The 27,040-nt window shown below is 32.7% G+C and overlaps 2 protein-coding genes across 7 annotated transcripts; one reads left to right on the top strand and one right to left on the bottom strand.

Annotated features, from left to right (window-relative positions):
• Window positions 1–787: 787 nt before the first annotated feature.
• Window positions 788–5,738, top strand: LOC112737534 (glutamate receptor 3.4). 6 transcript variants are annotated; one of them, XM_025787475.3, is made up of 7 exons: window positions 788–1,114; window positions 1,563–1,973; window positions 2,179–3,521; window positions 3,670–3,947; window positions 4,207–4,238; window positions 4,334–4,743; window positions 5,052–5,738. In XM_025787475.3, exons 2-7 carry the CDS (start codon window positions 1,664–1,666, stop codon window positions 5,496–5,498), a joined length of 2,820 nt encoding a protein of 939 aa, XP_025643260.1. In that variant the 5' UTR covers window positions 788–1,114; window positions 1,563–1,663; the 3' UTR covers window positions 5,499–5,738. The 6 variants fall into 6 exon arrangements, 4 of the variants coding, with proteins under 4 accessions (XP_025643260.1, XP_025643261.1, XP_025643263.1 ...); XM_025787476.3 differs by having other exon boundaries at window positions 897–1,114; window positions 1,506–1,973; XM_025787478.3 differs by having other exon boundaries at window positions 932–1,114; window positions 2,187–3,521.
• An 8,511-nt stretch (window positions 5,739–14,249) lies between these two features.
• Window positions 14,250–15,106, bottom strand: LOC140177467 (uncharacterized). Its single transcript, XM_072210579.1, has 2 exons — window positions 14,474–15,106; window positions 14,250–14,357 (listed from the first exon to the last, which is right to left on the bottom strand). Exons 1-2 carry the CDS (start codon window positions 15,104–15,106, stop codon window positions 14,250–14,252), a joined length of 741 nt encoding a protein of 246 aa, XP_072066680.1.
• Between the last annotated feature and the right edge of the window lie 11,934 nt (window positions 15,107–27,040).

Raw genomic sequence — 27,040 nt, forward strand, 5'->3', positions numbered from 1 at the left:
TCCAAAAAAATGTCAATCATGAAAAATACATTTCCATTTATTGAATGCATTTCATCATCTCATGTTTGTGATTCTTGCCACTTGGCTAGACAAAAGAAACTGTCTTTTCCCATTAGTAATACACAATCAGAATATATTTTTGATTTGTTACATATAGATATTTGGGGACCACTCTCACTTTTATCTACTGCTGGCCATAAATATTTTCTTACAATTGTGGAAGATAAAACGAGGTTTACTTGGATTTATTGCATGAAACTAAAATCCGAAACTAGAGTGTTAGTAGAAAATTTTGTTCAAATGGTACAAACCAGTGGCGGAGCCACACTTGTGGGAAGGGGGACAATGGCCCCTCCCAAACCTCTAAATTTTCAGTTTAGTTCCCTTTTAATTTTTAATTTTTCTCTCTTCTTAACTTATATTTTTTATGTTCGCCCCTCCCAAAAAAATTCCTAACTCCGCCCCTGGTACAAACTCAATTTCATAAAGTTGTGAAACAAATTAGAACAGATAATGGGATGGAATTTAAAATGAACTCCTTCTATAACTCAAAAGGAATATTTTCTATCATCTATCTAAATAAAGTGTAAAATTTATACTTAATAATTTTAAAGAGAAAAGACAAAATAAAACAAGAAAACAAAATCCACGTGTTTTAAGTTTTGAACACTCTTTATGGGTCCCACTTAAGTTATTTCTGTCTGACATCTGCATAGTTCTAAAAGATGGCAAATCCAAGCCAATCCCGGGAACATTACAAAACACTATCTACCTTTCTTCTTCTGGTGGCTTGAATTCAACCGTACAATGTGACAAAAACAATCATACAAAATATGAGGGGCAATGCACAATTGAAACTACCATCATATGCACATTATGGTAATTTCCACTAAACTAGCATCATTTCTCCAATGATTCCACAATTGAAACCAAAAACAATAATTAAAAAATATTGTCTTGGCACATGGCTCAAATTTATTAATATTATAATGAATGTGTCTCAAATGTTAGAGTAAGTGATTCTTTTCTTCAAGTTAAGAAACAGTAACTAGGTGCCACTTTGTTCCAGACCAGAATTGTTCCTAGCTTTTTGGCAACAAAACCTGGTCTTGAGGTAAAATCTTAGACATCCTCTTCTTAACCCCTCATAATTTGTTCTTAGGATTTTGTTAGATTAGATTATAAGATTATTGATATTATAATATTGTTTGTGTTTTCAATTTTCATAACTAATATGTATTAATAAATTAGTCATGTGGGTTTCAGTTTCAACTAGAAAGTAAAAACCTACCAACCCTTATTTAAATAAATTCAGTGGCTTCTTTTTGTTGCTGCTTACCTTGATTGGAACATATTTAGACAAAAGTATGGATACTCTCATGTGAAAAAGAATGTATTTTTTGTTTTATTTCCATATGGGTAAGACTTAAGAGTGGGTATCTAATCTTAGAATCAGATTTTGTAGCCACAATTGGTTGTAAGATTTCTTTATGTTGAGTGCTCAGTTCAGTTTTCTGAGGTTGAGCTGAATTCTTGGAGTGGATTATTTTGGCATTTCACAGAAGGTTCTTAGTTCTTGTGTTTTGATGATGTTGGTGTAAGCTGAAGAACTTGGAAGGATTTTCAAGGTTTTCTTAAAAAGGAAGGTTCTGTTCTTGGAGACATGGTTATTGGAACAAGGTGGTTTTTGTCTATGCTTGCTTTGTGTTTGTGGATTTTCCGCAATGAAGGAGTGGGAATAACAGGACCTTCACCTAATACCACTGTGAATTCCACTGTTTCTTCTTCAAGACCAAAGGTTGTGAAGATTGGAGTCTTGTTTACTTTGGATTCCATCATTGGAAGATCTGCTAAACCTGCTGTTATGGCTGCCATAGAAGATATTAACTCCAATAGAAGCATTCTCCCTGGCATTGAGCTTCAGGTTATTTTTCACGACACAAATTGCAATGGGTTTCTTGGAACAATGGAAGGTACTCCCTCTGGTTCAATACTTAGTTACTGAATAATGGTATTTTTCAAAACAATTTTGTAATAAATTATTGATTTTAGTTCTTCAATTAGTATGCAAAAACCATGTAGCTCAATCTTGTTAATACTTTTAGTGAGCCAACAACATTTTGCTTCATTAGTAATTAATCTCCGATTATTGCTTGATTAATCTGGCTGATCATGTAGCTCTGCAGTTGATGGAGAATGATGTCGTCGCCACAATTGGACCACAGTCTTCTTCAATAGCTCATGTCGTCTCTCATGTGGCTAATGAACTTCATGTACCTCTTCTATCATTTGCTGCAACTGATCCTACTCTATCTGCACTTCAGTATCCATATTTTGTCCGAACCACTCACAGTGACTACTATCAGATGTATGCAATCGCTGACTTTGTCGAATATTTCAGATGGAGGGAGGTAGTTGCCATTTTTGTAGATGATGATAATGGAAAGAATGGAATTTCTGTGTTGGGTGATGCATTGTCAACGAAGCGTGCCAAGATCTCTTATAAGGCTGCACTCCCTCTTGGGGCCAACAGAAGTGATGTCAGTGACTTGTTGAGTGAAGTGAACTTAATGGAATCAAGAATCTATGTTCTACATGTTAATCCTGGTTCTGGTTTGTCAATCTTTCGTGTTGCGAAGCAGCTAGGAATGATGAGCAATGGCTATGTTTGGATTGCAACAGATTGGCTTCCTTCGGTTCTGGATTCATCCGAGACACCAGACACTGACACAATGAATGTTCTAGAAGGTGTTGTGGCTTTTCGCAATCACATTCCTGATACTGATATGAAGAAGAGTTTGATCACTAAATTGAAACGTCGAAAGGACAAGCAGACTTCAAGCTTCAATTCCTATGCATTCTATGCATATGATTCTGTCTGGTTAGCAGCTTATGCCCTTGACATTTTTCTCAATGAAGGTGGGAATATATCTTTCTCCAGTGACCCTAGATTGCATGACAATAATGGAAGCACCTTGCATTTAGAATCACTTCGCACTTTTGATAGCGGCCCTCAGTATCTGCAAACTATTTTAAGAACAAACTTCACTGGTTCGAGTGGTCGAATTGGGTTTGATACAGATAGGAATTTAATCCGTCCGGCATATGATATTCTGAATATTGTCGGATCTGGATTGCGTAGAATTGGTTACTGGTCTAATCACTCTAGTTTGTCAGTTGTAGCTCCTGATATTTCATATGCAAAATCATCCAACCATTCTTCTAAAAGCACTCAACAGCTTTATAGTGTGATATGGCCGGGAGATGCTAAAACTACACCAAAAGGATGGGTATTCCCCAACAATGGAAAGCCATTGCGGATAGCAGTGCCGAATCGAGTAAGCTACAAGGAGCTCGTTGCCAAAGACAAGAGTCCTACAGGAGTACAAGGCTATTGCATTGATGTCTTTGAAGCGGCGTTGAACTTGTTGGCTTATCCCGTCCCACGACAATATATATTGTATGGAAATGGTGAAAGGAATCCTAGCTACAATGATCTTGTAGATCAAGTTGCACAAAATGTGAGTCTCTAAATCTTAATTATGAATGTTAGTATCTGGAAGATCAACTTAAATATAAAATTTGATTTCCTTAAGTAGATCAAGGACATTTGGGACCCTGCTACATGTTTAAATTGTGATAGTTTATTTTGGCGATTTCCATGTTCAGAACTTTGATGCAGCTGTTGGAGATGTTACAATTGTCATGAACAGAACAAGGTTTGTGGATTTTACTCAACCTTTTATGGAATCAGGGCTTGTTGTTGTTGTTCCTGTCAAGGAGGAGAAGTCAAGCCCCTGGTCTTTCCTTAAGCCATTCACAGCTCAAATGTGGTGTGTTACTGGTGCTTTCTTTCTTTTCGTGGGAACCGTTGTGTGGATCCTCGAGCACCGGCTCAATCACGAGTTCCGCGGTCCACCAAGGAAGCAACTAATAACAGTCTTTTGGTTAGTACCTTTTCGCCATTTGAAATCCTTCCTATGTATTGTCACATCAGCAAAAGTAATTACTTTGCACACTCTCTACTTATGGTTGTTCAAAAGAAAGAATTTAATTGGAGAGAATGCAAGACTTTTTACACTATTATGAATCAAAATTGAACTCATAGAACTATGCCGTATTCTCCTTTTTTAAGCTTTAGTTGTTGCATGGCTTACTTCAACGGTACCTCACATATTTTGGTCAAATGAAAATCTCTTTTTGCAGGTTTAGTTTGTCAACAATGTTTTTCTCACACAGTATGTACCTCAGATTCTCATTTACTCCCTTTTTATAGTTTTAAGTATGACAATCCTTAAAATTCTTTCATGTTTGCTTCTTTGACTTGTCACAGGAGAGAACACTGTGAGTGCTCTCGGGAGACTGGTGCTAATCATATGGCTATTTGTGGTGTTGATTATCAATTCAAGCTACACAGCTAGCTTGACATCAATCCTAACCGTGCAGCAGTTATCGACACAGATCGAAGGAATTGATAGCTTGATCTCTAGTAGTCAACCAATTGGAATTCAAGACGGGTCATTTGTGAAGAAGTATCTGACAGATGAACTCCACATAGCAGAATCTAGGATAGTTACATTGAAAAACATGGAGGCTTATATCGATGCTCTTCAGCGTGGGCCGAGCAATGGAGGGGTTGTGGCGGTTGTTGATGAACTTCCTTATATTGAGATCTTGATGGCCAATACTGAGTGCAAATTTACAACTGTTGGCCAGGAGTTCACTAAAAGTGGCTGGGGATTTGTAAGTATTTCCGAATTTAGAGTAAACTACCATTACTATCTATACAAGTTATCTATCCACGAATAAATAAAACTAACTTTGTACCACGCTGACAAATCTAACCATGAATTAAATTAATGTTTGGCTACTTTGTTACACATAAATCATCTTTCGTGGATACAAAACTAGTTTCGTTCATTTATGGTTAAATTTGTTAGCATTCTAAAATGTTCATAGGTAGAAATGGTAATTTACTTCTGTATTTAGACGTCAATATGGTTGGGGATTGGTGGAAATTGTGTACTCATTTTTGTTTCATTTGGTTACAGGCATTCCAGAGGGACTCTCCCCTCGCCGTTGACATGTCAACGGCGATTCTTGAACTCTCGGAGAATGGGGACCTGCAAAGGATCCATGACAAATGGCTTAATAAGAAGGAGTGTGCAAGCAATGATGCTGATTCAAACAAACTATCTTTGAAAAGCTTCTGGGGCCTCTTCCTTGTGTGTGGCATTACTTGTTTCCTTGCACTGATTGTATTCTTTGTTAGAGTGTTCTGTCAATACACAAAGTTCATCCCAGAGCACGAAGAAGCCGACGAGGAGAGTCAACAACCAGTCCGGCGGCGTAGAAGGGCAACCAAAACTCCTAGCTTCAAGGAATTGATTGTTTTTGTAGATAAAAGAGAAGCAGAAATTAAAGAGATACTGAGACAGAAGAGTAGAAAGAGGCAGCGCAGCAAAAGTTTAGATGATAACTCAAATTCACCAATCTAAGTAAACCATTTTGGTTGGTGAAATTTTATGTCTTTATTTTGCTACCATGTTCATATTATTAGAATATTGTCTCACACACACAGATTATTAGTCTATACGCCAGAGTGAAAATTTTCTATAACTGTAGTAAGATTGTAACTAACACAGTTTAAAGAAACAACAAAAATCTCAGTTTTATTTTCGAACTAAATATACTATATGTATTTAATAAATAAAAAATTTGCATAAACATTTGATCAACTATGGTTCATGACTGTGAATCTGTGATGTCAATATGCACTAGTTTAGACTTTAGACACAAGAATTAATCTCTACATACAAATGATTTTACTCTACAAGTCTTACAAGTTCTCTAATTGATGTTACTCAATCAAACGCGCGAATATATAACTTCCTTTTTTGAAAGGATTTTGTTTCCTTTTTCGAATTTTTTGTCTTCTCTCCTCGATTTCTTTTGTGCGTTTCTCTCTGCCTTCTCCTTCGTCTTTTACGTGCTTTTCTCTCTGCTTTCTCCTTCTTCATTTACGTGCTTTTCTCTCTCTGTTCTCTTTCTTTGTTATTCTCGATTTCCATTATTTTTTGACATCAAGCTCTGAAATTGTTTTTGAAGATAATGGATGATTCAACTTCAGATTGTCAGCTGAACTAGAGCGAAGTGGATTTTGAAACTGAATCCAATGAAGTTCCTGAGAATCTGAATTTGAATCTAGTTAGTAGTTTTTGATTGTGTAGCTGAATAATGCGTGAACATTGCCTGTGATATTTACTGTTTATTCTTCCTTGTTTGAATTGAATCTAATGCACTAGTTCTCATTAGAATTAAAATAATTTTGTCCATTTTATATCAGACATTCGGGTGTAGATCAGGAATATTTGGGTGTATTTCAGGAAAGTTTGGGTGTATTTACAGTTTATGACTTTTCATCTGACGGAGGGTGAATTGTCTTATTATTTTAGTTGAATTGTTTTAGTTTCTGTTTAGCTATGATTCATGAATCTGGTTTTTCTTATTTTTGATGATGGTTTTATAGTTGTATTTGCATTCTATAGTTTATGCTTGTTTTAATATGGTGTATTTTGAGTGTATTTTGCAGACCTTCTGTGGTGTTGATTACCAGTTTGTCCCCAAGGTTGGGATGACTTTTAACACACTTGAAGATGCTGCAAAATTCTACAAGGATTATTCGAAGGTTGCAGGTTTTTCTACAAGAGTTTGAAGCACAAATAAGAAGAGAAACGAAATTAAGAATCAATTGATTACATGTAGCAGAGAGGGGAAATGGAAATCGAAAATATCTCCGACCAAGAAGACAAATCCCTCAACTAGTTTAAATTGTCCTGCAAGAATTTATATACACGTATTGAAGGATGTTGGTATTTGGATCATTTCAAAGGTCGTGTTGCATCATTCACATCCTTGCTGTCCAGATCAAGCACAGATGCTCAAACAGCACAGGGAACTAAGTATGTCCGTGCGTCGTACAATAGAGAATAACGAGGAAGCCAGTATCAGACCTAGCAAAACTTACCAATCATTTGTTGCAGCAGCCGGGAGTCACCGCGAGTTAAATTTTATCGAAAAAGACGTGAGAAATTACATCACTAGAGAAGTGCGGAATGTTTCGGAACAAGAGAATGCAAAAGAATTCGGGAAATACTTATTAAGAATGAAAGATAAGAATCAGAATTTCTTGTTCGAGCTCGAACTCGAGGACGATCAGTCCATTAAGCTTGCTTTTTGGGCAGATGCAAGGAACAGAGCTGCCTGTGAGTATTTCGGAGATGTTATTTCATTTGACACCACCTACAATACAAACAGGTAATATGCTGTTCTGGTTTATGATGCTGAATTAATGTTGTTTTATGAATCTGCTGCAGAGGTGTATATTGGAGGTTTTTGGGTGTATAAGATCATTATTTGGGTGTATGTATTGATTTTAATTCTGTTTTGTCGGAATCTATTTCAGGTATAATATGGTTTGTGGTTCTTTTGTCGGGGTGAATTACCACGGTCAGTCAACACTTCTTGAATGCACTTTGATGAAAAATGAAGATATTCAATCATTCAAATGGTTATTTCAATGTGGCTTCATTGCATGGGAGGAAAGGCTCCGAAAGGGATTCTCACGGATCAATGTGCATCGATGCAAAGGGCTATCGAGGCTTGTATGTTCAAAACAATTCACCATTGGTGTATTTGACTCATCATGAAGAAGATTCCAAGCAAATTAAACGGATACAAGGGATACATGAAAATCGAACAAGAAATTAGCCATGAAGTTTGGAACTCTCATACCAAATAATCATTTGATAGGAATTGGAATGATTTTTTGTTGAAGTATGGTCTTGTGGACAACAAGTGGCTTTCAGGTAATGATGTTTAAAATCTGCAGCAGAGGTGTAAAATTAATATTTTTGGGTATTATAGTCTGATTTAGGTGTATTGTGCAGAGCTTTATGAAGGCCGTCATATATGGATTCCAATTTATCTGGATCACCACTTTTGTGCCGGGATGAGAAGCATACAAAGGAACGAGAGCATGCATTCATTTTTTAAGAAGTTCATTACCCGGAATAGCTCACTTATTCAATTCGTCAAACAATACGATAATTGCCTCGGAAGCAGGGAGCAAAAAGAGAGAGAATTTGATGCTGCAGATTTTCACACGGTCATACCGTGTGCAAAAAAATCCTCCATAGAAGCTCAGTTTCAACATATGTACACTTATCAAAAGTTTAGGGAAGTCCAAGCACAATTCAGAGGGAAGGTGAATTGCATCACAAGATTATGAACTCCGCTCTAGGCTATTCGGTATACGAAGTTGGAGAATAAGTTTCCAGCTCAACATTCAACAAGTTTGTGGTTACTTACGACTCAATAGCAGCCCAAGTGAAATGCCAGTGCTTATTATTCGAGTCAAGAGGGATATTGTGCCGTCACGCCCTAAGCGTGTTAAGCTTTGAACGAGTAACCCAAGTGTCACCGAGATATATATTGGAACGATGAAGCAAGAAGGTAAAGAGGCGACACACACACATCAAGAGCAGCCACGACGAGCCACTGTTGGAGCCAAGAATCAAGAGGTTTGATGAATTGGTGTTTCATTTGCAAAATATATGCGAATTTACATCAGAATCTGAGGAGCTGACTGCCATTCTGCACCGTGCCTACGATAATGTCATGGTTGAGATGGAAGAACTGAAAGCCAAAAGGAAGGGGACATGTTCATTATCTCACGAAGATGCCAACTTGGAATCCGTTAACGAGCTTCAAAGCCTTCCAAGGGTTCGAATAAGAGGACGTCCAAAAAATAGGCTAGGTTCAAAGTTGGACAAACAGATTGCAAATGCCTCAAAGAAGAAGAAAACGAAAGCTCTAAGCGAGGTAAAAGTGATGTTCTTTAAATAGGTGGTAATTGAGTTAAATTATTTTGTTAATAGTTTTTCTAATATGTGAGTTTATTATTTTCAGTTAAACCTTTTTGATGCTGCATCAGTGGTGCAACCAAATTCCAGCAAATATCACGGACATGTTATGAATTATCAGTTCAGAGATCCAGCAGCAGGGGATAGGTTTTTGGGTGTATAATTACAGGATATTGATGTATCCGCTCAGTTTTTTGGGTGTATTTCTGAATTCTCTTTTGTTTGATATTTTAATTTTATATTTTTCAGATGCTGCATTTTATGTTAGAAATTAGTGTCTTGTTTAGTTTTTAGAGTTTAGGGTTTTAGGGTTTAGGGTTTAGGGTTTAGAAGTTTAGGGTTTAGGGGTTTAGGAGTTTAGGGGTTTAAGGTTTAGGTTTTAGGGTTTAGGGTTTAGGGTTTTAGGGTATAGGATTTTAGAGTATATATTTGGGTGTATACGGGTTATATTTGGGTGTATTATTAAAGTAATTGGGCGTATTAGTTGGTTTGGTATTGTTTTCCTTTATTTTTTTTGAACCTGTAATTTACAGCTTTTGAATATAGCACAGATAGTTCATTTATGCAAAAAAATTTATAATACAACTGGATTAAATATTCACAAAATTTACAAGAAGTGTTCAAACTATTTCAAGACTAAATAACACTGAAATTAATTACTGTCACTGTCAATATCATATGAATATACTTAACAATATGGATTCAACAACACTGCAGATGGCTTGGACAATCTCATTGCTTCACTTTCCCTGATCGCTGTATCTCTATCATGATTCATCTCATGAAAAAGAATTCGGGAAGCAAATTCAACTCTAAAGTGGTCCACCTCCACCTACAGTTTAAAAGAATATTCTTTTAATCAACTCTGTTAATTTAGAAAAGTAATAGAGAGTTATATAGTTTTAAACACAATTACCTGAGTCTAATTGTCCTACTCATACTTTCCCTTTTTAACGTTTTGAGGCTGGATTATTTCAAGTCATTTAATTACATAAACAGCACAATCATAGTTGAAAACAAAAAATAATTTAGCAAATTAAAATAGGACAACAAGAGAAAACACAATTTTTGGAGTGAAAGATTTATACGATGTTTGTTGGCCTGAAATGTCAATGTATGGAGGTTCAATTTCACGATCTTTTTTCTTGAGAGGTGCCCCTGGCATATATCCTAATTCTCGAAATCACGTACCCCTAAAAACAAAAAACAAAGCAAAATATAAGAAAAAATAAATCTAATAAATGAATACACCCAAAGGATCACACTGTACACCTTAGTTTGAATTGAAATATACCCAAATTTTAAAACGCAAAAAACATAATCAACTTACAACAAATTTATTTAGATTCATTCTGGTTTTGGAGGGACACTCCTTGTGATACGAGTCAAGTATATAAATTTTTTCTTTCTTACGTCAGCCATCCATATCCACCAATGCTATGAATAGAAAACAGGTGCAAAAATCTGAAGCATGTATACATTGAACAGTGTTTTAGTTTAATTCGCACATAATCAAAGAATTGTGATAAGAAGTTTTAGAAACGAAAACTTACATATGGATGTGATGCTAATTTTTTCAGGTCCAAAAAGGGTATAAACATTGGGTAGTCTTTGATCATAAATAGCTTTTTGGATTTCGGCTGTAAGAACTCCCCACCTGCATAATTTCCAATGGTCATGTTCTGCAGCATTTGTGAAACACCAAAAGAAATCTTTTAATACACCCAAAAGATTACACAAATACACCCAAATTTTATTACATTACACCTTACCACAATATTAGGTGGGAGACAGTAAATTTTTTCTTAAAATTTTTTTATATTTTTTTGGTTTAGGATCAGGCACATAGCAATGACAATCTAGAAAAATAAAATACCCAAATTAATTACATCAATTAATATTGCAATCACATGTCGTAATATAATCATTAATCTTATTCTAATATTATGTCAGCTTTGATATATGAAGTAGCTTTTAAAGATGCAAAGTGGACTCTTGACAACACCAATAATTGTTGGGCATTGAGTGTGCAAACTAGATCATACTCATCAGTACTTTTGTCCCCGTATGTCCTTATACGTGTGGCCCAGAGGTAGCATTTTTCTTTCATTTTGTTCGACATTAAATTGCTCATTCCAGGAGTTTCAAACTTGTCAAAAATCTGGCCCACAGTCTGCTTTTTAATTGGGGGACTTTTTCCCTCTGTAAAATTCAGTGCTGTCTTTACTTCACTCTTTGCAATTTTTTCCACCAGCTTATTTAATCCTTCTATTAGTACTCTGGTTTTCATACTTTTTTCCACCTGAGGTTCTGGTTTCCCTTGTCCCTCTTGGGTCTGTATTTTTTCTTGGCTTGAATCAGTGAAGCCAAGGCTGAATGATGGCAACGGAAATTCTCTAGGTACGTAGAATGTTGTCCGGACTATCATCAATAGTGCAGCAGCAGTGGTTTCAGGGGCTGGATCATTGCGTGTTGACATATATCGTACTATAAGAATAAGAATAGATGAATGATATCGAAAACTAAGTTATATTGTGCTGAACTTACATTTTAGATGGAGCTAGTGGCACCGTCGGTGTGCTTTCATCAACTTTCTGGGGTTGTGGAGTGTTGCAGGGTTAGAGAAAATGAATCAAATTATAAAAAAATTAAGGTTAAATTACACAGTTAGTCCCTACCCTTTCAGTGAAATTACAAATTGGTCTCTACAGTTTAAAAGTTTGTAATTGAGTCCCTGAAGTAAATTAAAATTTGTAATTGGGTCCCTACTAACGTTTAGCGTGAGTAGAGACGTTAAATGTTGTTATTTTACCAGAATGCCCTTATCTCTCATAACGTTCCTCCAGTATCTGTGTCCCTTTGTTAGGGTTGAAGGTTTTTTTCAAGCTGTGATGGACCCAAACCAATTGTCCTAAGGAAGCTCAACATCCAGGAGTATGAACAAGAGAAGACATCAATGCTTCTGTGAGGAAGAGATGGTGGTGCTCTCGTCGTCGTCTATGAACAGCCTAGGTAGGAGATTTATTGCTTGTTGTAAATTACCAAAGTGTAATTATTTTGAGTGGATTGATAGAGAGGAAGAGGTGATGGGAAAGGGGAGAATGACTCACTGCTTTTGTGGAGATCTACTGACACTCCGAACCTCCAGTACTGTGATGAACCCAAATAGAAGATTTATATCCTGTCCCAGTAGAAGATGCAAGTTTTTTGAATGGATTGATGAAGAAGACATGGATGGGGCTCAATCTCAATGCACCCAACACAGAAATCAAACGGAAGGATGCTCAAAACATGGTGGAGATTTTGTAAGGTTGGATGAATCTATGAATGCTGCACTACTAAAGGCACAAGAAAGAAAGAAAGATAGATTAAATATAGAGATAGGACGCATGGAAGCAAGTGTAGGAAGATTGCATTCTGATTTTACATTGCTCTAACAACAAATTGGCAGAGTGGAGAGTGACATAAAGAAGCAGAAACAATTGCAGAAGATGATATTGAGTTGTGTGTTGGTGGTAATATTTACAGTGTATTGGTTTAACTAAGTTTGATGAGTTAGGAGAAAAAGTGTATCTACAGTGTATTTGAATAGTGTTTACTGCTGAATGTAATCATCTTTTTTTATCAATGACAGGTGATTCTGAAAAATTATTTACATTCATTTCGTCCCTTTGCAGAAAGCTCTAGTAGACATAATATAGAGTAAAGTAATTAACATTCATATTAAATAATAGTCAAAGTGGTCCCTCCAAAACAGCTAGCCATATGCCCAATATAACAAAAGCGACAAAACAAAACAAGCATCCTAAATAGTGTTCGACAAAAGTGTTTCATAAGCCACTAACAGTACATGGACATAGGATATAATAAAGTTCACAGCCACAGCCAAAAAACTAATACTACTCAGTCATAATTACTTAAAAAAACTAATCTGCTGTGAGGTCTACGGTTTCACTTGGTCCAACTTTTGCCTTCCTCACACCTATCTTAAGTCTTCCACTGCGTCTTACACAAAAATTTTTTGTCTTAGGCAGTGGTGGAGCTATGGACCTTGTTGGAACTGGTCTAGGTTGTGGTGGATTTGCTGGAAGAGGCAGTGGTAGAACTGTGGAACTTCTTGAATCTGGTGGAGGCAGTGGTGGAGCTGGTGCAGTCATTGGTGGAGTAGTTGTAGCTGATGCAGGTGGTGCAGGTGCAGGCTGAGAAACAGCAACAGCAGGAGTAGCAGATCTAGCCTTTCCAGGTCTGGATCTTCCTCTGCCATGTCCCCTTCTCCTTCCCCTTCCTCTTTGGCTAACAATGGCAGATCTAGTAGTGGAAGTTTCAGCAGGAGTAGGAGCAGGGGCACTACCATGAGGAGCAGGTGCAGGAGCACTACCCTGAGGAGCAACAGTTTCAGATCCAGGGTTGTTTCCTGAAAACAAAGAACACACAGGCTTAGTGATAGAGTACAAAAATACCAAACTATGAGGAGTCAAGATATAAACGCAGATACCTGTTATGTCTGGATTGGGACAATGTCTCCTATTGTGTCCATATATTAGTCACAGTTGCTGCAGGTAACTGATGTTCCACTCCTCCTCAGTTTTGTTTGTGATCTATCCTCATCGTGCTCTCTAATCCTTACTCTCCTAGGTCTTCCAGGCTTGACCCTAAAAATTGGAGGTCTAATTGTCTCAAGTTCGACCTTTGGCCACATATTTTCACCATTAATTGGATTGAGTGTTGTCTCATAGCATGCCAGATATGCTGCTGGTGTGTAATAGTTACTGCAGTAGTCCTCAGGGTTGTCTCCTTTCATGAAGATTGCAGAACAAGCATGCTGACAAGGCATGCCAGCCAGTCCCCAGAACCTACAACTACATGAACCGGCTAGCAAATCTACAACAAACCTCTCTTGAATCATCTTATTTTTATGTGAAACCTCATACTTTAAATCTCCAGCCCACCTAGGTTGCCATTCCATGGACCTTCTACATATAATGTCTAACCTCTTTCTAGGCTTGGGCAGTATTTTTCCCATGAACTTAGCCCCCTTTTTCTTCTTCTCAGCAAACCTCCCCATCCAATAACATATAATCCACTCAAACATGGTCAAAATGGGCTTATCACGAGCTTCTAAAATTTGTCCATTAAAAGTCTCGGATATGTTGTTCATTAGCATATCACTCTTGGCATATGGAGTGAAGTGAGATTTAGTCCATACCTTAGGATCCAGGGCTGCCAACTTGTCATAACATTCTTTATTTACCTCTTTCAAACGATCCATCTTTCTATTCCACTCCTCCACATAAGTTGCTTTAACAGTAGAAAGTATTAAGTCCCTTAAAACTGTACCCCACCAAAAGCCTTCTTACAGTTGGCATAGAGATGTCGAAGGCAAAATCGATGCTCCACTCCCAGAAGCATTTCATGAAATACTTGAAGTAGCCCCTGCCAAGTGATCAATGGTCAGCTGAAGTAAGAATGAAATTCATAGAAAATTATAAAAATGAGTTCATAGAAAACTAAAATTAATATCTTTTGTTTTACTGGTTTGATATAAAGACCCATTTCTTATTTGTGAAGTCCCCAATGTCCTGAAGTAGCAACTCTAAGAACCAGGCCCATGAATCCTTAGTCTCTGCCTCTACTGCTGTAACTGCTAGGGGAAAGTAGTTATCATTAGGATCTCTGCCCACAGCAACCAACAATTGTTGTCCATGATCACTCTTCAGATGGCAACCATCGAATCCTATAATAGGCCTACAAGCAGCCAGGAACCCTTTCTTCACAGCATCGAGATACATGTACATTCGTACAAACCTTGGTTGGATTGTTGGACAGGGTCTATCCAACTTCAGCTTCAATGTCGATCCAGGGTTTGCTCTAAAGACCTTTGCACAGTAGTCTCTAATCCTCCCATATTGCTGCACTGCCTTCCCATGCACAACTTCCCTTGCCTTTCTTCTTGCCCAGTAAGCCTTCCACACAGATATATTTGCCATGTATTTTTCTTGAATTGTTTGAATTACAGTCCCCAGCTTCATATCTTCTCCTCTACTTAAGTTATTGGTGATTTTCTTAGCAATCCAATTGCTGGATGCAATACGGCCACTGTAGTTCCTCCCACAAGTGTGTTTGCTTTTCAATGTCTTCAGCCTAACATAGCCAGATTTTTCTACTTTACCTGCAAATGCCATCCATGGACACTCTCCGCCTAAACCCTTGCATTTGACTCTGCATCTAACCTAATTATTCTTGACATATCTGATGTCCCTCCCATTCAATAATGCATGTTCCTTAATAGCCTCCTTAAACTCAGCAATAGATTTAAACTCAGTCCCCAACCGAAAATCATAATCAACACTCATGTCAGCTTCATTATATCTAGGATACCTCTTTCTTCTTACGGGCTCATCAGAATCTCCATCAGAGCTGTCCAATGACTCTGTATCATAATCCGAAGAAATATCTCCAACATCAATTTCTGCTCCATCTTTAGTCACCCCTTCTGTGTTATTTTCAACACCAACTCCCACATCAACATTATTATCATCTGTTCCTAATGAGCCACTGTTACCACCGAAGGAATTTGGATGCTGACCTTGTTGGTTTTCTTCTTCAACATTAAAGACAAAATGATCCTCATGATCACCATCGTCAGCACTGTCATCAAATCTGTTATCTTCACTTGAAGAGTCTGATTGACTTACCACTTCTACTTCAACTAAATCATTACCACTGTACTCACCATCAGAGGGTATATAGTCCTCATCATTTGAGGTTATCTCAACCCCCATTTCCTTGTCTACATCCATTAACCGCATACACATGGCAGTGTTTAGTCTCTTGTTCCACTACAAACTTACCCATTCTCGTTGCATCTCCATCAGACTTCAACTCCCTAAGACCATCCTTCAATGCAACTACAGGTTCGTTCCACCAAATTTTAGCATTGCCTGTGTATCCAATTTCTTTTAGCGCTGCAACAATTTCTTGTAACGACCACTCATCTAACTCAAACTGCAACCCTTCCACTACCATTCCACCAAGGTATTCTTTCCCTCCTTTCCTGCTAACCATCTGACCACCATGGTAGAGATCAAGGGTAAACACAGAATCTCCCATCACTACTAGAAAAAACAAATTTATCAAAGAAACCCTAACTACAGTAGATACTCTAACCTCCACTGGAAAAAAAAAACCGGAATCAAACCATAACATTCAACTCACAGCTGTGAACGGACTGGGGGTTATGAACTCTTACCTGTTTTAGTGTTTCTCTATTGCACATTTCACTCTTCAGCTGCCAACAATGTCAATCAGAAAGCAACTCTATACAGTCCGAACCACACTCGATGATCAATTTCAACGATAGAAGGGAAGCATGAGCAGAGACATATTCTATTGGAGATGAAGCGCGAGGATAATGAAGGGTCTCAGTGGGGTTTTTGGTCATTACAAAAATTTGGAACTAAGAAATAACGAGCCTTTTGTCAGTCCAGCTTCTGCACGTGCAACTCACATGCTCAAGGGGCGAATATGCTGTCGAATATTCCGTTAAATCAAACGGAGTTTGACGGTAGGGACCCAATTACAAATTTTAATTTACTTCAAGGACCCAATTACAAACTTTTAAACTGTAGGGACCAATTTACAATTTCACTGAAAGTATAGGGACTAACTGTGTAATTTAACCAAGAATTAATTACAGCTCAATTTTCAAGATATACACCCAAATAAGAAAATAATACACCCAAACAATAACTAAATACACCCGAATATTATTCCTCACCTCTCTGTTGGGGGAATGGTTCAAATGGTGGCACAGGACTTGCTGATGTTGTCTGGGATGACGGCAGGCATAGTTGAATTAGAACTCTAAACAAGACAAAAATAAAATGTTAAGAAAGGCCTTTAAAATATATTATTAGAAGGTTGAAATTTAGTTGTAAAACTTACATATTAAGCGGTTCAGAGGGCGGTTGAAAAACGACCATCTGTTGTTGAGCTGGGTCATTGACCGATTCTTCTTCCCGACTCAACCTGAAATCCACCCAAATAATAACCAAATACACCCGAAAAGGCTCTTTTTTTTAAAGAACTTACGTAGTTGCAGATTTTTTTTTCTGTTTTTTTTTCTTGAATAAAACATTAAAGGGCTCTTTGTTCTAAAATAAATGTATACAGAATTAGAAGAATATGGTAAAAAAAGAATTTAAAAAATGGTATAAGAAAAAAATTATATGCTATCCAAAAGTATGTTTACACTGCTTTGATCCGTTTGTCCTTAAAACAAAGGATTAGTCTCGTTTGCTAAGTTCACCTCCAGCATTTTAAGTATAGAATAAACATCATTCAAAAAAAATACTATTTAGTTAAATTATGATATCAAAATTCTATCAAATAAAGCAAGAATAATAATCAGCAACCAAAACATCTTAAAAATGGTAATATACACCCAAATTCAACATATCCCTATGCAGCAGCCTCTTCGTTTGTTTTTTTCTTTTTTATTGTCTTGAAAATTCTTCTATTATTTCACTTCCAATTTCAGTTCTGACAGTACATTCAAAAGTACATGTTAACAAAATATAATTTTGATGATAAAGTGTAAGATAGCTTTAGAAAGTATCTTACACATCATAGGAATGAATTTCTTCTTCAAAAGACGAATCCTCAATTATTTGCTTTCTTTTTTTGGATTGCATCCTGAAAATAAAAAAATTATGAATCAGACAAATACAACAATATTAATGATGAAATACTCTCGAAAGCAGTGCATATTTTTTGGCAGGAGTTTGAATTTTTTCTTTGATTTTTGCTTTTTAATTGGCAACGATTCCTTACTCTTGAAATTAAATGAGAAACTCTCTGTTAATACATTAAATTTTGATAGAAACAAGAAAGAAAGTGATAATAATTTCAGAATCTTACTCACCATTGGATTCACTTTTGCTTTCTGAATTGGAATCCTCTAAAATCTACTTCCTCTTTCTGGATTCCTTTCTGGAAAGCAAACAATCATTAGGAAAAAATATCCTAAAACTGATAAAATACACCAAAAAATGTTACTTACTTTTTTGCCGTCTTTTTGGGTTGTTTCCTTCTAGGTTCCTCTGACTCAGAGAAAAAATTAACTTTAGTCTCTGATGGATCACTCTCAGATGATGACCATGCCTTCTTTTTTTTTCTTCTTTCTTTTTTTTTTTTTTCTTTCTTTTTTGTTTCTACCTTCTTGACGATACCCTAAAACAGTAGAAATGTTAGTTTACAACATCTACGTAAATAAAATACACCCAAATTAGAGAATGTATTCTGATCACTACTTACCATATGACCATCTATCTCTGCTCTCATCCTTGCAACCATCAGCTCTTTATTCTAGTTGCTAATCCAGGGTAGTCCAAGATTTTTTTCTCCTTTTTTGTCTGTGTTTTTTGCCAGATAAAAATAAATTATCATCAAGGCAAAGAGGCAGCCGTCGATTATTTTTTCTTTTTCAGACGGTAATTTGTTATGTCTTTGATGATGAAATTCAGCACATAGGCTCCCCAGTTGCCCTCCGTTATTTTGTCCATCTCAAAAATTGGAGCTAGGTGCACAGGAGATACTTTGTTTATTGTTGTTGGCAACAAGAACGCCATCTGAATATAGAGGATGAAAATCCTCTTGAACATCAGGGCTCAGGCGATCTTGTTCGTTTTCAACACCGATACTCATCATGTCATCGGTCATATTCTTTAGAGTGTTCCCCTGGAACCTTCTAAAAATCAGTTTGTTCTCTTCAGAAAGTTTCTTATAACTCACTTTATCAGGAAATAGATCTCCTATAAAAAAGAAAACAATTTACACTCCAAATCACTTGAAATACACCCAAATATCACTCATATACACCTAAATTTATTACTTGATTACATGAGATCAGAATAAGATATTACGAAAAATATATTACAAAGAATGAAAGTATAGAGATTTTCTGTAATCAGTTACCTGATGCATTGAGACCTAGGGCAGCCCTTATTATTTTGGGTTTAACTTTAAAGGAACTATAGCTTGTTTTCAGTGTGTTTTTGCCCAATTTAAAGGAGTTAGCCAACTCTTTTAATAGTTTGTGAGGCACATTCATTGGTGGGATGTGCATGAGTCCACCAAAACCTAATTCACGAACGATCGCTTTCTTTGGCTCGCTCATCTTTTCAAATTTTTCACTCAATAATCTAGTGGCACACTTCAAGTCTTTTGTTTTTTTCGCATTGTATTTTTTTTGCATTGGTTCTTGGTTGTCATTTTTTCTGCAAGAAAAAGAAATACTGTCAATAGATAAAAAATACACCCAAATACCAGTCACGTACACCCAAATACCAGCCGCATACACCCAAATACAGTCCTATACACATTTTTTGTTTTTTCGATTAAACAAAACTAAATGAGTTTAAAATCATATTCAACTCAACCAAGCATGCATACAATGACACTACAATGTCAAGGACAATTAGAACATCACCAGTTACACTTAAATACTCTTAATATATATATATATATATATATATATATATATATATATATATATATATATATATATATATATATATATATATATATATATCAGTCTCATACACCTCTACTTTTAAGTTCAAAATACCACCCAAAAATCCTTCATATACACCCAAAAATCATTTCACTTAAAATTCAATACAGAGTTTATATGTATACAAATCTACTTAAAAAATATGCAAACATGCACAAAACATGCACAAAAATAGATCAAAACACACGTTAAACCATTCACTAGTAAACGATAAAGAAAAACCTAGAACAGCGTAAACGACTTAAACAGTTTCATCAGAATAGTAATATGAGATCTAAACCAAGAACAGTGAAACAGAGAGAGAAATACGACGATATAGTGCTTCGATTTCGAAATCAGAAACAGAAATGTGAAAAACCTAGAAGAAAAATGAAACAGTACCTTGAATAATGTTTGTTCCTTCTTTTTAGTATTTTTTTATAGAAATTTGTATGTTTTCTTCTTGGTTTCTTTTACTTTTCGCGATGAGTTGGACGGTTTCTTCAGAACTTTGTTTGGTTTCGAATGTGGCTTAAATTTTAAGGGTTTGGGTTTTGATTGAGGAAGAATAGAAAGAATCTTTCATAATGAGCGCGCTTTGAAAAAAGGAAACGGTTGAGTAACGCGCGTGTATTTACGTTCGAGTGTGGGGAGTGTGGTGCACGTGGCTTTTGTTGGACTTACCCAACTTGTATAATTTGTAAGCCAAAAAGACTTATATATGTAACAGACCTGTAAATACAAATATAAATAAATCATTATAGTATGATTACGCTCTTAATAATATATACTATTTTAATATCCATATTTACTTAACAGTTAATACTTATTTTGTTAATTAAAAATATTTTAGATACACAATTAATTAATTAATAATAATTGTATTTTTATACAAGTGTTAGGAATATGTGCTGTATAAACAATATTTTTTAATATAAAATATTTAAGTGTTGATGTAACGCGCTATCATAAATTTAGCTGTGATGCGAGAGATAAGTATCTACGACAATAATAAGTACTAAGTATCATGATAATGACATGATTAAACATTTTTTATTATATTTGTAACATGGTTAAGAACTTGTGTAGGTGTTATTAGAAATTTTTTTTTTAATTTTTCAGTATGTTTGACAAAATTTTAATAATAGAAATAAAAATATTACAAGATTTACGAGTTTGGTTAAGTGTTATTAAGCTGTTAAAAAATTATATATTTTTTTTTTAGTTTTAGCGAATTTAAAAAATTTTTAATAGTAAAAATAAAAATAGTAAAAAATAAAAAAATTTAAAAACTTCAATTTACATATTTTTAAAAAAATTAAAAATATTTTTTTATATAATAAATAAATAAAAATACTTTATATTATTATATCTAAATATAATTAATAAATAAAAAATATTTTTACATAAAATATTTAAATATAAATTATTTTTGTAAAAGCTTACCCAAACAACTCTTGATCACTAAACATGTCATTAAACTATTATTTGTGCTTATTTAAGAAAAGAGTAATACGATGATGCATGCCAGTGGCGGAATTTGAAACAAAATTTTGGGGGCCACATAGAAGATAATTGTCAAAATACTTTTGATATAGACCCATTTAAGATAAGTTCGTCTAATCTCATCTCTCTAGTTTGTGATATTGCCAAATTTAAAGCCGTTTTTTAGGGTCTCGTTCCAAAAAATTAAGGTCAAACTCATCAGATGTAATTGTTTAAACTTTTGAAGGTTTTATCTTACTTTTTTCGTGATTCATTAAAGTAGAAGAACTACAATTGTTAATATTATAAAAATTATATGTTCTCCTTCTTAAATATTAGCATTCCTCTTAAAAAATGCATCAATTCTTTGATTTTTTATTATTATTTTATATAAAAATTTGAATATATATGCTGTAGAATATGTAAAGAAGAAGTTAGAAGGACAAACATTAAAATTTATAATATTTATTGAAATTTTTTTATCAATTTATACAAATACAATAATATTAATACTTATTGAATATTTTATTATTTTTTATCATATAAAAAATTAAATTAAATAAATAGTAAAATATAAAATAATATTAAATTAAATAAATAAAAAATATTTATTTTTTTATATTTGAACTTAAAAGTAAAAAGAGTGTGGCTTATTGAACTTATTGGATATTTTAAGTCATAATAAAGTATTTAAACCAATTGAATTATTTTTTATTTTTTAAAAAAGTACTACTAATTTTTTTATAAAAAGTTTGGGGGGGCCATGGCCCCTCCTTGTCTGAACTAAGCTCCGCCACTGATGCATGCCACTCCGAGGAAGATGGTTTGTAGCGGCCTTATTATATGAATAAACAAACTGTTCTGTGTTTTAAAAGAATGAAAAGAATGCGGCAATTTCAAGCTTCATTATCTGGTGATGTGATCCTATGCAGCCAGCCAGCCATCACAATTCACAAGTATACAACTCCCTTTTTTGTTATTTTTTTTTAAATATAAAAAAAAAAGTTAGCCTACTTAGGAGTGACTATGGATAGAGTAAGGTAGATTTTGGATCCAATTCTAACAGTTGAAATTTTTATATAAATTCAATTTTATTACTTTATTCGTAGGTTGAGAATATCTCAACTTTAATCTTATTCGTTTTTAACCTACAGATACCTGATTCTACTCACAAATTATAAAAAAATGTAACATTATTATATAATTTAAAAAAAATTAAAATAGAATTGACTTTTATGTAAAAAGAAAACGTATTAAATTATCAATTAATATTATTCTCTTAGTAGCTAAGAATTTTTTGTATTTAATAAAAAATTTTTTGTTCAATATCTACTTGAAACATATTTTATATAAATATATAACATATACATATATAGAGTGTGAATTGGTCGAGTGGAATTGAGGCTCAACCCGCACCATATTCGACCCGCACGAAAATCCTACCCATTACGGATCGAATTGACAACCTTATCTAAACCAGATTGAATTGAGTATCCACATATATAATACATATTGCCACCCTTGCTACATAATTATTATATTATACACTAAAATAAATTGTGCATCATAATACACCAAAATGATCTACTAATATAGATTTTAACTTGGCTTAAGTAAACGTATTTCAATCATTTTCTTGTGTAACTTCTTTTCATATATTTTTATTTTAGAATTTATTTTTAATACATTATCAAAATAAATAGTTTATACCGTCATTAATTATATTTATTTTTTAGATAATTATTTATATATTTAATATAAAAATAATTATTTTTACTGATCTGATACTACTTAATTGGATAAATATAAAAATTTATTTTTTGTTGATATGTATCAAAATAAAAATTTATTTTATAGAATATAAATATACCTTATTAGAGATAATTCTATATATTGTCATGTTAAAGTTTTATAAAGGGTATAACTCTTTTCCAATGTCATAGTTAAAATCAAAATTAACCTAATATCTCAAATTTAAAAAAAAAAAAAAGAAGAAGCAAGAAATTTGTTACCATTTTAACCTGCTATATTTTGATTCTGTCCCGCTAGGGAGACAATGGAATATTTGTATAATAGGCTATTGAATTATAAAATAAATATCTTTTATACTATCTAGAATAACCATCCGAGTATTAGAGATAATAAACATCTTTCCAAAAGTTTAAACTAATTTTGGAGTTCACCAAAGATCGAACTCTTGATCTTTTAGATCTAGCGCTCTAACACCATGTCATGATACCACTCATCCCAAAAAATTCAACTCATAGAAAAAGATAACACTAATAGTTATATCTTTAATACTCTCTAAATATTCCATTGATTCTTTATACTTTCCCATCTATAATTATGCATTATTGCATTATGAATCTGCGATAACTACAAATCTCAATAAAATATTTTCATAAACCAATAAAATTGAAAATGTTTCATTGCGGCTCCGCTCAATAATATAGGACCATTGAGCATGTTATCCATGGCAACACGTGTTCATATGTGAGCATTATGCATGTTCATGTCTTGTATCTCAGGATTATTTTACTGCTTGTATCTCAGGATTATTTCACTCACTATTTTGTTTGTTTTGTTTTCTTGAATTTAAAACTTGGCTTTAGTCAACTGAAATTGCAACCAAGAGTTCTCGGAGAAATGAAAAGCTTTCTCTAATGGACATGTGTTAAGGAATCAAGATAAGTTACATGTGTGGCACAAACACAATTACTGTTTTTGTGGAAAGAATATATGCATCTATGTACATGCTAATGCCACTTGGCAACGGTAATTCAACCGTCACTATCAAAATCACTCAAAATTCAACTAATAGCCCGGCAATCACAAAACCATTCATGTTATTAAATCTCTTCGTAATAATAGTTCGGTGAAAATTCACGTCTAATTATTTTTATGTAAAAGTTATATTAAATTATTAATAATTTTTAATTATTAATTTTATATAAAATAATTATATATAAATTTTTATTTTTTAGTAGGTTAATTCTATAATTATTTATGATTGTTTTTGTTTAACAGTTTAAAACTTTTATGAAAAAATTTTAAATTTTAATTTTTTTTTTATTCTATCTTTATTACTTTGAGATGAAGGACATAATTAATTTCAAATAATTGAATGGATTAAACTTGTATTTTAAAACAGGTATCTATTTCAATAAAGATACTAAAAATATTTTTTATTAAATATGATTTATTTATTTAGTTATATTTTTATATATATTAAAATTAAAGTCTACAATTTATTATTTATAATTAAAAAATGCATTTTCGCATAGAGATAATTATAAATTTTTTATTAGAATATTCGCCTACAAAATAATGCCGCTTCCGTCTTGTAAGTTTGCTAGCAAGATATTTTTGTTGGGGAGGAGATACAGTTATATAGAACTAATAACAAGCAACAACCAGCAGTCCAGCACAGCTAGTAAGAACCACACATTTTTTTCCCTCCATTATTATTTATTAGGGTTTAAATGGTTAGTATTGATGTCACATCAATCAAATATTTACAATTAAATGATGCATTAAGTCAAATAATAACCCGAATATTCATATATTTTTTATTTACATATACTATATATATACATAACTATGAACAAAAGTGAATTTAATATAAAAAATTAAAAATTCTAAAGTTCAAGTTTTACTTACTAAAAATTCACAAATTGACTCGAATTTATAAGTTATTTCAAATAGTATAAATATAATTTATAATTTTATATAAATAAATTATAATTTATATATAAAAAATTATAAATTATATATATTGTCTATTATTAATTATAATTTTTTACGCTATCATAATTATATATAAAAAATTACGTATGTATATACAAAATTATATATTATATACGTCTATACACGGTGATAAATTTAAAAAATTTTGTAAGTGGAGATAAAATATATATAACATAATAATAATTTTATAATTATATTTTGTTATTATAAAATATAGAATTGATATTTTTATTAGTCATTTTTAATTTAATATTAAAATTATTTTAATAAGATTATTTTATTTAATTTGAAATTAAGTTAACACAACAATTTTATATATTTATAGTAAGATCTAGTAAAATATTGGGTTAAATTTTATTGACTACTAAATATTTTTGTTATTTTAAAATTAAGATGTTAACCTAGCGATAATTTATAGAAGAGAGAATGATATTTTGAAACATATTATTTTAAACGAATAAATTATTAAAATAATATTCGAAAATTTATATCTTGCTGACAAAAATAACCCTTAAAAGATATTAATAACAAATAAGCCTCTGAAATATTTAAAAATACAGTAAAAAGAACTAGATATATCTTAAATATATATTCTAAAAAAAGATTTTAAAAATCATATTTTGATGTCATTTTTTGTAATTATCATTAAAAAATGATTTTTCTATTCTCAAAATTTTATAATTTTATGTCAAGTGAAATTTTTTAATTGTGAATAACTAAACTTTTTTGAAAAATAAAAAAATCTAGAGATTAAATTTTGGTCTAAATTTTTTGTGTACATCTTTTAAATATTTATTCAAACGTTGGCACGAAATTTAAATTAAATGAATAAATCGTTTGTTAAATACAAAAGTTTTTTTTTATCACTTATAATAAATATAATATTTATTAGTTGTTTTTATCGTATTTTTAAATTAGAGACCTGCTACACATACAAGTCTTTTTGGCATACAAGTTTATACAAGTTAATCCTAACTCAATAAAATTCACTTTTATAATGCAAAAAAAAAAAAGAAGAGTTTGAATTATACAAAATTTATCAATACACATACACAAAAAAATTTTAAATAATACAGTATAAATGACTTGTATGTATAAATAACTTGTATGTGAAAAATAATTCTTTCAAATTATTCAATAACTGTATTTTGTTAATAACTTTTGTCAGGACCTTTTTGTCAAACATCTAAATTTTTCGGGTACTAAATTAATAATTAATTCTATTTTAAATAAATAATCAAATATATGTATACTAATAGTAATATTCACTAAGTATATAATTAGGTTTTTCAAGCTTTAAATTTATTTATTAGTTACAATTGTAAAATAATAAATTTATAATTATTTCACTCTTTTTTAAAGATTATTATTATAAGTTTATAACAAATTCATTTGAATTTTGAATTATTATTTATTTTTACATAATTAAAATTGATGAGTGATGTTCAATAACATTTTGGAGTCAAATTTAATTATATAGTAAGAACAAATAAATTTTATTATTATATATTAGTTGAAAAAAAATTTTAATCCCCTGGAATACTTGCTCCCGTAATTATGAACATAAATCTGTTTCTATCTATACATAAAATTGTATATTATAATTATAATATATATAATAATTGATTAATTGAGTAAGTTCATAAATTAATTAATTGAATTTATCTAAATTAAAGTTTGGCTCACAAATTGATAAATTCAACTTATCAAATCGTTAACAATCAAATTCAAATTGACTTAATTCATTTCTAGTCTTACATGTAACCTGAATTTTTTTTTTTGACACTCATCTAAACTAAAGTTGTAAACAAATTGCAGAGTGAAAACACTATGAGAGGTAAATAATAAACATACCCTATTGAAGTTATAATTTTTCTCTTTTTTATTTTAGTATAACTTTTTTGATGTCACTCCTTTCCGGAAAACTCCTCTTTATCTCAGTTTTTCTTTTCTTCAGTAGCCACTCTCACGGATCTATTTAAGCATACTGCATACACTTTTAAGACAACTTTTTCAAATTTCACAACAAACCCTTTTTTTTTTCCGAATATAAATTCCTTTGAAGCATGTGTTCTAGAGTAAACCGAAAGAAGAAAAATTCATAACCACTAAAAATGATTTAAAAAAAAAAAGGAGGAAAAGCATAGTGTCCATACTTTAACGGTCAACGGTAGCGTTAAAGTAGTGAGACTAGTAACGTCTCATAGCAAAAAAGTCGTTGTAAGTTGTAACCGAAAAGTGAAAACACTAATAAACACTTCATAATAATAATAATAATAATAATAATTATATAATAATTATTATTATTATTATTTAATCAAATCAGAAAAAT

Source organism: Arachis hypogaea, chromosome 13, assembly GCF_003086295.3.
Source record: "Arachis hypogaea cultivar Tifrunner chromosome 13, arahy.Tifrunner.gnm2.J5K5, whole genome shotgun sequence".
Lineage (NCBI taxonomy): Eukaryota > Viridiplantae > Streptophyta > Magnoliopsida > Fabales > Fabaceae > Arachis > Arachis hypogaea.

Bases quoted from the DNA above. Each gene is read 5' to 3' on its own strand.
- LOC112737534 (XM_025787475.3), top strand. From the start codon at position 1,664: ATGGTTATTGGAACAAGGTGGTTTTTGTCTATGCTTGCTTTGTGTTTG. The intron at 4,239-4,333 runs GTATGTACCTCA...GACTTGTCACAG, and splicing joins AACAATGTTTTTCTCACACA to GAGAGAACACTGTGAGTGCT. The intron at 4,744-5,051 runs GTAAGTATTTCC...ATTTGGTTACAG, and splicing joins CTAAAAGTGGCTGGGGATTT to GCATTCCAGAGGGACTCTCC.
- LOC140177467 (XM_072210579.1), bottom strand. From the start codon at position 15,106: ATGGCATTTGCAGGTAAAGTAGAAAAATCTGGCTATGTTAGGCTGAAG. The intron at 14,358-14,473 runs GTCTTTATATCA...ATCACTTGGCAG, and splicing joins ACTTCACAAATAAGAAATGG to GGGCTACTTCAAGTATTTCA.